This window comes from Asterias rubens, chromosome 3 (assembly GCF_902459465.1).
Source record: "Asterias rubens chromosome 3, eAstRub1.3, whole genome shotgun sequence".
NCBI classification, from domain to species: Eukaryota; Metazoa; Echinodermata; class Asteroidea; order Forcipulatida; family Asteriidae; genus Asterias; species Asterias rubens.
In genome coordinates this window covers 16,189,116-16,200,168 of record NC_047064.1, presented here as the reverse complement: position 1 = coordinate 16,200,168, position 11,053 = coordinate 16,189,116, and the positions used below count along the sequence as shown (strand labels likewise).

Sequence of the window (11,053 nt, the reverse complement as noted above, 5' to 3'; positions counted from 1 at the left end):
CAGGGTCCAAGAGGTGGAAGGCAAGGCAATATACCACTACGCCAACCTGACCTTACCTCCCGACCCATCATCAAACTCCAGTTCTAGACTACCCAGATTGCGGGAGCTAGATGCCGTTCAAATCCTATATTTTAACAGCTTTTACTGCATCAATTTAAGAGGTGTTAGATTTGCATCGGGGATAACGATTAAGCCTAATGTCGAAGATGCGGCTTTTCATTGATATGCCGAGTAGTGACTTCCCTTATTCAACTACTCGGTTAATCGTGTCACCATGACTACTACCCAAATAGTCCCGACTACCTGCTTGGTGAACCAATTGTGTAACTCACGACTATTCACGACAACATAGTTTACTCAGGAAATACAATCAGACACTTGTGACACAATCCTTCAATCCTTTCAGCACGAATTCTACTTTATTGCGCCTGCGTCAAACATTATGCCGCAATGCATCATGGGAATTAAAAATTAACCGAGACTAGTGTCGAAGTCGCAACTATTTGAGGCGCGACTAGTGGAATAGTAAGTTTGACTAGTGGCCAAGGCTTAATAAGGAATTTTAATTTTGGTTTTACCTTTACACCGATGTGTGTTAGCACTGAATACTCGAGATGTGTGAAAAGAATCACAGGCAAAAGTCTCTGGCCAGATTTGTTATTCAGCTAAGGAAGTTGATGTGTTTACAAACAGCTATTTAACGGAATTGATCTCCAGACTTACTTCTCCTCAGGAATTCGCTCTCGCCTCCTGGTGCACAGACATTCCTCTTTGGTCTTGGATTTCTGTTTTTCCGCTCGATCGTTGAGTTCTCCACACAGTTTACAGCATGACGTCAGATCACTGGCTCTGCACGCTGGGCATGAAAGGACGTACTGATGGCAGTGGGTGCTGGAGCAGGGCTGGTACTCGTCCCACGGCTGGTCACAGTGGAAACAATCTGTGAATGTATCAGAACAATTGCTATAAGAACTATATCCAGGGGAGAGTCACTGCTGACAAAAAAAATCTGAAACTGGGACCCAGATCTTAGGAGGTATATTATAATGAGACATAAATCCCTACTCACTGTGAATGCAGATGTATGTACAGTAATATAATTTATAATATAAAATAATATAGTGAAGCTTTCTATCATCATTACACGTATCTATAAACCGTATAAGTGTTTGTGTTTCATGTCTTACAAAAAGCTTCCAAACCCTTTAAGATAAATCTTAGCTTTTTGTAAAATTGGCCCAAGGGCTTGTATGAAACTTACTTGCGACAACATCCCGATTGGTACTGATAGCGTATCAATCATCGAACACAAAGAGCTTTCCTCTGAAGTTATACCCTACTTTTAAAACATCTTTCTAATCCAAGGCAATGTGTCCCTTTAAGATCGATCTCAGCTTTTCGTGAAACGTGCTCTAGGGGTTGTATGAAACTTACTTGAGACAACATCCTTTTTGGTACTGATAGCGTATCGATCATCAACACAAAGTGCTTTCCTCTGAAGCTATACCCTACTTTTAAAATATCCTTCTAATCCAAGGCAACGTGTCCCTTTAAGATTGATCTTAGCTTTGTGTGAAATCTGCTCTAGGGGTTGTATGCAACTTACTTGAGACAACATCCTGATTGGTACTGATAGCGTATCGATCATCGAACACAAAGAGCTTTCCTCTGAAGTGACCATCAGGATACTGATCAAGGTAGTTGTGCACCCCTCCCTTGAGCTGTAGTATCTCCTTGCAGACACCCTGAAATACAGAATGGTGGACTTGTGTCATGGAGCTGCCATCTTGTTTTGGACGCTAAGTGGCAGCAGACATGTAAATCTCCATTGTTTACATAGTTATGAGCATGGGCACATTGCTAAGATCACATCGTACATCCTGCGAATGCAGATGCAGAGCGAATGTTGACGTCACAAAATTCACAGCGAATATTCATAGCAGTTCAGCTCTGCTCAGCTCACTTGCAAATCCGCTGCGAAAGGATAGTTGTTGTGTCAAATTCGCTTTGCATGAACATTTGCAGGAAGTATTAACTAGGCTTTACAATGTAACTCAGTTGTTCTCAGTAATGTGCAAATTATGCGCATAACTATGTAAACAATGGAAATTTATTTGTCTGCTGCCACCTAGCGATCCAACGTCTCCCAATAGCAATTGCAAATAATCTGGTGTCAATTTCGTATGATGAAAAACAATAATTTTGTTTTAACTAGGCCTATGTGTACATAATAATAATAATAATAATAATAATAATAATAAATGATATGCCTGATAAATATTTTCATCTATAATAATATGGGAAAAATGTCATGAAATAGAATGTATGGATGGATTAAGGTATATAAAACTGAAAACATTATCAGTATTTTTAAATCTGGGTAATACTTCAAATTACTAGACAGACAAAAATAATTATATTTATAAAGATACAGCCTGTGGGAAACAGTCTACCAGAGTAAAAACTGTCAAGCCATTTAATCTTTTTTTGTTTTAAAAAATAAAATTAAAAATAAAGATTACATCACTTAAAATATACAAAAATCATATGTCAATAGCAAACTTAACATATCAAGTGTGGAAACGAATATTGATTGCAGTAAGAATGTACAAAACAAACAAAACAAAGAAAGGATTTATTTTTGTGTTTTAACAGCAATTAAATACATTTTTGGAAATAGGGATGTCACTAAAAATGAACAACCCTTGTTATTTGGAGGGAAAGGGCAGAATTGGGAGTTGTAAAGAGAATTGGGAACAGGGGAAATAAAAAGGGAATTAAAAGGGGAATTCAATTTAATTTCGAAACACGAAAGTCACAGATAACAAAAACTCTGGACATTTGGAGGGAAAGTGGAGAATGGGGAATTGAAAAAACAAAAGGAGATAGAACAGAAGATTAAATGCATTTTTAAAATGGGAAAGTCAGCAAAATACAACAAACTCTTGGCCTTTGGAGAGAAATAATAATGCACACATAAATCAAAGCGAGTAAAGACCATTTTTGTTACAATAGCACTAGAACATAATTTTGGAAGGGGAAAGTCAACAACCTTAGCATTTGAAAGGAAAGGGCAGAATGAGAAAGTTGAAATGAGAATGAAATAAATGGGTCGGGATTGTCAACTCTACAGGAGTAGGATAGAGTGGAAGATGATCAAAATATAAGAATATATTTTTAAACAGCAGACACGGCTACTTTTTGTAATGCAAAATGACAAAAACAAATTCAAAATACACCAAAAGAAAACATCAGATAATCATGTGAGAAAATTGCACACCTGTAACAGAAATTATCAAATTGGAAACAAATTAACATCACAACAGAAATTGAGGAAAATCTTAGTTCATATAGTTGCATACATAAACGGTACAAGGATTATACCAAAAACATGATTGAGAAAACATTAAATATGTTATATTCATATATGCAAAAAATATAATGTTGGAAACAAATTAAGATTTAAACATCACAAAAGAAATTCACGACAAATATCATACATTGTATACACAAATAGTACAACAATAAGTTCGAGGGGGTTGCTACTGGAAGACCTGCCAAGAAACACAATTGAGAAAACATTTAACATATTATTCATAGAAAAAATATCATGGAAGCAAATTGAGATTTTAACATCACTTAGGTAATTCAGAACAAACTTAGTTCATTGCATACATAAATAGTAAAAAAAAGATTGAGGAGGTGGAAGAGATAGGAAACACAATTTAGTAAATATTAAACATGTTATTCAAATAGACAAATTAAATGGCAAAATATAAAAAACATCCAGTTGAAACCAAATTGAGACTTTAAAAATCATAAAGAAATCAAGGACAAATATCAACACATTGCATTAAAAAAATAGTAAAACAATCAAACATATGAGGGAGATGAGGACAGATTACCATAAACAGGTGAAGTCAACCTCACAACCATGGGCAGCGCACCGTATCACGCTAGATTTGCGTACGACTCTAACCCCTGGGAGGGAAACTCCGATACGTGTCTTTGATTGGCTATCATATACGAGAAAAATATGAAACGCTGTGCGTCTCCAAAAAGCTCTATACGCCGCAACGCGTGCGTATAAAGATGTACAGTACGTATTCACTTTTTTGTCACGCAACACTGAATGGCAAGGCACTAACGCCCCACACAGAACGGATCAACCACAGGACTAATTGTAATATCCCTTAAATTTTGATATTTTCGAGTTACACTTCCAGGGGTTATGATCGAGCAAGGCATGCTGGGAAAAAAATGGCGTGGCGAGATCGATCACCCCTGGGAACGAGTATGGTTGGTAAGGAGTATACAGACCTTTGATTTCAAATAGGCAGAGCCCCGTTCACATCTGATGCCCCCAGTGCAGTACATAATAACCCTCTTGTCTTGAAACAAGTCCAGGTTCTTGTCCACATACTCGGGCCAGTAGCTGAACTTCCGTATGTTAGGAGTCACAGCACCTTTAAACTGGCCCTGAAAAGACAAAAGTTAAAAGCGGCAGAGTTATTTTTGGTTATCAGTTTTGATTATAGAACAAAATTAATATAACAACAATAATTGTGTCATGTCATGGTAAAGAACACCAAACTCAGGCTCTTGTGTCTCTGATCAGCAAAGTGCGGCTTAAAGACACTGGACACTATTGGTAATTTTCAAAGACCAGTCTTCTCACTTGGTGTATCCCAACATGTGCATAAAATAACAAGCCTGTGAAAATTTGAGCTCATCGAATTTGACTTCGTCAGAGTTGTTAGATAACTATGAAAGAAAAAACACCCTTGTAAGACAAAGTTGTGTGCTTTCAGATGCTTGATTTCGAGACCTCAAGTTCTAAATCTGAGGTCTCGAAATCAAATTCGTGGAAAATTACTTCTTTCTCGAAAACTACGTCACTTCAGAGGGAGCAGTTTCTCACAATGTTTGTTACTATAGTAACCTCTCCCCATAACTCGTTACCAAGTGAGGTGTTATGATAATAAATATTTTGAGTAATTACCAATAGTGTCCACTGCCTTTAACGTCCCATCGGAAGGAAAAAGCAATTGGTTAGTGTGTAGAGTTTGAGCAATAAATGCAGAGTCTAGTATTCACAGGTCGCCCAGGAAAAAAGCAAAACTGCAAGAAAAACATGGAACAGGGAAATCAAAAACAAGGATTTCTGCATAATGAGCGTAATGAATGCGGAAACGTCATACTCCTCTCCTTTTGTAATGAATGTGCCAAGACAACAACGAAAAAAAAAATCAAAAAAAAATCACAGCATATCTTTAAAGGCACCTTTGGTACTTGTCAAAGACCAGTCTTCTCATTTGGGGTATCTCAACGTCGAAGTTGCGAGATAATAATGGAAAAAAAAACACCCTTTTCACCCGAAGTTGTGTACTTTAAGACCCTTGATTTCGCAACTTCAAGCGTGAGGTCTCGAAATCAATTCAACTATTAACAAACCTGTGAAAATTTTTAGCTCAACTTGTCACCAAAGTTGCGAGATAATAATGGAAGAAAAAAAACCTTTTAATCCGAAGTTGTGTGCTTTCAGATCCTTGATTTTGAGACTTCAAGCGTGAGGTCTCAAAATCAATTCAACTCAAGCGTAAGGTCTCAAAATCAATTCAACTATTTTACTTAGAAATTACTTCTTTCTCAAAAACTACGTTTCTTCAATGGGAGTCATTTTCTTGCAATGTTTTATTCTAACAACACGTCTCCATTGCTCGTTACCAAGTACGTTTTTATGCTAACAGTTATTTTGAGTACATACCAAGAGTGTCCACTACCTTTAATAAACCAACTACTTACTATCTTGCTCTCATAGAAGTTTCGACAATCCAACAATAAGGTGGTGTCCTCTTTTCCACCACTCTGAGATTGAAGTTCATGGTCTAGTTCTCGATGAAATTCTTCGGGTGTTAAATGTTCTCCTGACAGACAAAGATTGATCAGAAAGTCTTAGTATACATGAATCTGGCAAGCCATAATATTATAAGTTATCACACTAGCGCGAGTGAAATACGGAAAAAATATAGCGCTTCTGCGTCCCGTATCCAACGAGGCCGAATATGGGACACAGACGTGCTATATTTTCCATATTTCCACCAGCGCGCGTGTGATAACGTATTTATCTCCAAGCAAACTTGGTGCATGACATAGAACACACAAGACGCATGGTAGTGATATTAGCCGTGCAATATAGGTTTTTATCACCACTCCATTCTGCGAATCTGATTGGAGGATTAGCGCGTACTTGAAGATAAAATGTATTATTACATAGCACTCATATCCGCCACTCAGTTAAACTCATCCTCAAGTCCCTTCAAAATTAAGTATTTCCTGCAATGTATAATAATAATAATAATAATAACAAATTCTTATATAGTGCACAATAACCGTATTAATGCGCTATACATTAGTGCTCTGGGCATAGGGCCAAATAACATCCTTTTTAAATGTTTCTCAGCGCCATGGGAGTATACAGCCCTGAGCTGCCTCAACCTCTACCCTCATGCACCAGGTACCCATTTATACCCCTGGGTGAAAAAAGCAATTATAGTAAAGTATGTGGGACTACGTTTGAATTATGAGACCTACTCCTCAAAGGCAGTGGACACTATTGGTAATTACTCAAAATAATGATCAGCATAAAACCTCACTTGGTAATGAGGTTGATAGTATAAAACATTTCGAGAAACGGCTCCCTCTGAAGTGATGTAGTTTTCGAGAAAAAAATTAATTTTCCATGAATTTGATTTCGAGGCCTCAAGTTTAGAATTTGAGGTCTTGAAATCAAGCATCTGAAAGCGTACAACTTCGTGTGACAAGGGTATTTTTTATTTCATTCATATTTTATGCATATGTTTAGATACACCAAGTGAGAAGACTGGTCTTTGACAACTACCAATAGTGTCAAGTGTATTTAACAACTACCAATAGTGTCCAGTGTCTTTAACATAGCATACATTGGAATTGCGGCTCTACAAAGCTGTCCAAGCCATGAAGGCCTTGACAAAAGGCTAGTCCCAGACAGGCAACAAGCCAAGTTAACCGGCCTTGTTACACCTCTACACACACCTGCTTGTCTGTAGCTGAGCGTGTTGGGGTCAACTCCCATGGGCACAATCTCCTGGTGAACACCCACCTTCAAACCCTTTGGGAAGTGGCTAGAATCACCTCTGCTTTTCTGGAAAGAGAAAAAGTAGCAATTTTATAAGGTGAATTCACAACAGCGTAGAAGGCTTGCGTGCTTCCTTTTTGAAAGGGCAAGGGCAACAAAGCATTTTCCTTTTCGGTAAAGGACACCTTATGAGGAAAATTGTAAGTTTCTGCAGGAGCATTTCAAGGGCACCAAGGCAATGACCAGAGGCATCAGTGAAGTATCAGGCCTGAATTAGTTTAAAAACTGGAACTCAACTACGTACACTTACAAGGTGAAAGCCTGGAAAGGTTTCCAAATCATTGCTGACGAAAGGTCTGAAAAATTTGATCAACATTTTTGGAATTTTAGGTTGACAAAGCAAACTGTACATACATGTAGCTTGGACTTTAACCTGCGACTACCTGTAGTAGATTGATGTACAGGTGCTCTTCCAACTGAGTCAACTAGCCTGAATGTTGGCAGTCTCCCTATTTTGTCAATATCTTTGTTCGGGAGTCAGAGTCAGAGTCAGAGCCTATTCAACCTGGAACTGCCATGTAGCCAGGGATCGCAGACAAGTTTACGATATAACCTGGAAAACAGCTGCCAAGGGATCACCTCAAAGAAACTGACTGGAACAATTCAAATCAATTTAGGGTCCAATAACTAAGGATATTGTTAGGGCTACACACGTAGATAGATCAGTTGGTAGAGCACCCTCATACTAATCTGGAGGTCGCAAGTTCAAATCTTTTCTAGCCAGCATAGGGCTAGTTAGTTAGACTGGGCCCCTGTCTTTATCCGCAAAGATAAAGTTAGGTCGCTGCCGCTATGATCCAGTGATTCCATTGGATACAGTGATATCATTGGATACACGTGCAGTGACATAGATGCCCAAAATTTGGGGAAAATTTTTGCCCAAAATGACAAAAATGTTGACTATTTAATAGTCACTGCTCTCAAGTCCGCAATGGAATTTGACTGCAAATATCTATATGTGAAATGACCCAGGTCAGAGGTCAAACAACAAGCCCGTTTTGCAATTTTTGAGGCCGGTCTCTGGCGCTTTTTACGAGCCTCGAAGAATGACGTCAGCTAAGGGCTAGTTAGCTTTGTTCGAGTGGTAGAGGGCCAGCATGTTAAACGAAAAGTCATTGGTCTTCAACTGTTCAACCCCATACAAATTTTTAAAAACTATCACAGACCAAGATGATATTTTCTGCCATAAAAGCTCAACATTCAACAAATCTTTCAACCCAGCAATGAAGTATTTTATTTTTTATTTTCTTGTACCTTGAAATCCAAAGCAGTCATTTCAATAAATAGAGGATGGTTTCTAACAGCCTTGATGTACAGATTGGTAGCTTCTACAGATCCTCCAACAGTTCCATTAAGCCCCTCAGTGGCAAGACGAATCTTCATGGGTCAAAATGAAAAAAATAATCAACGCTTTTAATCATATGGAAATTTTCATCGGGGATAAAAAATATTCACTTTGGTTTTACCAATCAGCATATTAATAACTTGACACTGACAGTGACAGCAACACAACTTTACAAAGAATCTGAATCTGAATTATAAAGTCGAAAAATTTTCCTAATGGAAACATCACACCAACTTTTTGCAAGACGATGAGAAGACAATGAAGATGCTGGGGAGTCATCGCCAAGTGGTTAAGAGCATCAGATTCAAGATGGTGGTTACATAAGTCATCAAGGTGTGCGTTCCAACCCCGGTCAGGACACTTGTGTTCTTGAGCAAGACACTTTTTAAAACTGTAAATGCTTCTCTTAACCCAAAGGTAACATGGTTCTTACGATTGATTTATTGCATATTTTGCAGCACAGGCTGTGTACGACCCAAGGAGCTGAGATGGTTAAAGGAATGAAAAAGGCCTAAAGGCCAAGTGACTGTGGGAAATAATGACTACAAGTCTATTTGTATTATTATTCATGAAGAAATTTCAGTTTTAGACATTGGAGGAAAACCCCTATTGGGAAAACCGACGCAATCAGGTTGGGATTGAAAAAAAATATAAAAAAATGCAAGGCTCCAGTCCGGGTTTGAACCAGGTGTCTACAGAGGTGAAAGGCATGGAGAAAAATCACTCAGGTTGGTAGTGGGCGGTCAGGTTGATGTTGCGGTGTCTTGCGGTGTCTTCCACATCTAGGACCCGGTTCAAATCCTACTAGGGGCACTAGTGGATTGGGTTTTCAGTCCCTACTAGCTGATACTACGTGGGTTTTCACTGGAATAATTCTCCAAGGTTTTCCTCCCAAATCTATCTGAAATGTCTTCATTATCTTCTCTTCTCGTTTGGCCCTTAGGGCGTTGAGAATATTTATCCAGATGTAGACTGCCCAAAGAGGCTTAGAAAGAAACCTACCTTTCCTGCTAGATGTAACCTCTGACATAAAACCCTCTGCCACTCAGCAATTTCTTCAGGTTTTTCAATGTCAACATATCTATAATACAGTAAAATTTGTCCTTCTCCGTTCTTGTCTAAATGTTGGCAATCTTCCTCACTCGGTAGCCAAGGCAACGTTTCCCTATATTTCTCACACACTTCTGTGTCCTTGTGGCTTTCTGTTTCTGTCACTGAGTTCTCATTTTGCGTCTTTTGTTTCTTCGACGACTCCAAATCACCACTTCGGTCTTTTTCGTCATATTGCAAATCTTGCGAACCTCTTCTTAGTGACAACTCTCCCTGCTCAAATCTTATTGTTGCAACTTCACTTCTGTCCTGTAAAAGTCTCTGACATTTACTATCTTGTTTGACCTTCTGCAGTTCGAGGGTTGTGGCTTGGTTTACAATCTCACCATGTTCTTTTGCAACATGTTTATGAATCTCAGCAGCGACATTAAATGTTTCATCACAACACAACCAGGACAGGGTTATTTGATGGTCATCGTTGGGATCTGAAGCACCTAAGCGCCTTGAATTGACAAATTCCGCAAAGACCTGTAGAAATTAATATAAGCAATAAACATTAGTTTTAAAAGTGGTATAATACTTGCGATACTTTTTAGACAAACAAATCTTTGAAAGAAGGTCCCCACGGGTGGGTAGGCCTACACAGCTTTATGTGATCAATTACAATACATCAATCAATAACATGACATGATGATGGACCCCATAATGGCGTTTACCTCAATGTAGGGGGTCCATTATGATTGTTGCGTTAACGTAACCCTCCTCCTGACGGCCGCCCCGGCCTGGGCGGCCTTCGAGAGGAGGGTTACGTTATCATAACTAGGGGTCCATAAAAGTCGGGGAACTATTAATCCTGCCCCTCCCCTAATAGCCTAGCCCCTACCCTACCTACCCTAGCAGGATGAGTATGAATCGTGATGATGGGATGGTTATGGAATGGATGGGGCTACCCTCTAGGCTCTTTGCCCCCCAAAAATGGATATGATTGGCTTGGCTTGGCATCCCATTATTATTATATAAACCCTTACAATAAGGGGATCCACAAAATGTCTTTGTACTCTTAGCCCCCCCCCCCCTTCCCCGCCCCCCCAACACTTTTCGGAAAAGTTCCGTACCACACACAATCATATCATATATCACTCACGGTATCGATCACGCCACCACTTTCTCATTCGATATGAATTAATTAATTTAAGTCAAATAATTTAACTGCTTACCCGTTTTCTAGTGACTTTGGAGATTTTCCTTGGTTTCATTTTAACAATAATAACACTCAGTATTGATACCTACAAAAACCAACAAAAACCCATTGCTCTTTACTTAAGTTTTACCAACTTTTGTCCCTCATGGTTTTTTTACGGTCTCGCCAAAGTGCGCCCTCATTAGTTTGGGATTAATACAACAAAACAGGTTAGAGCTTGATTTTAAATGGTAACTAGTAGTTGTGACCTCACCTTGACCTTATTGTGTACAACTCGGTA

General features: G+C 38.8%; 1 protein-coding gene across 1 annotated transcript; it reads right to left on the bottom strand.

The window, feature by feature from the left end:
* Positions 1-418: 418 nt before the first annotated feature.
* On the bottom strand, positions 419-10,929 carry LOC117287760 (thiosulfate sulfurtransferase/rhodanese-like domain-containing protein 2). The gene is made up of 8 exons (XM_033768265.1): positions 10,790-10,929; positions 9,525-10,100; positions 8,432-8,554; positions 7,075-7,183; positions 5,806-5,927; positions 4,321-4,479; positions 1,607-1,745; positions 419-940 (listed from the first exon to the last, which is right to left on the bottom strand). Exons 1-8 carry the CDS (start codon positions 10,826-10,828, stop codon positions 720-722), a joined length of 1,488 nt encoding a protein of 495 aa, XP_033624156.1. The 5' UTR covers positions 10,829-10,929; the 3' UTR covers positions 419-719.
* Positions 10,930-11,053: the final 124 nt, after the last annotated feature.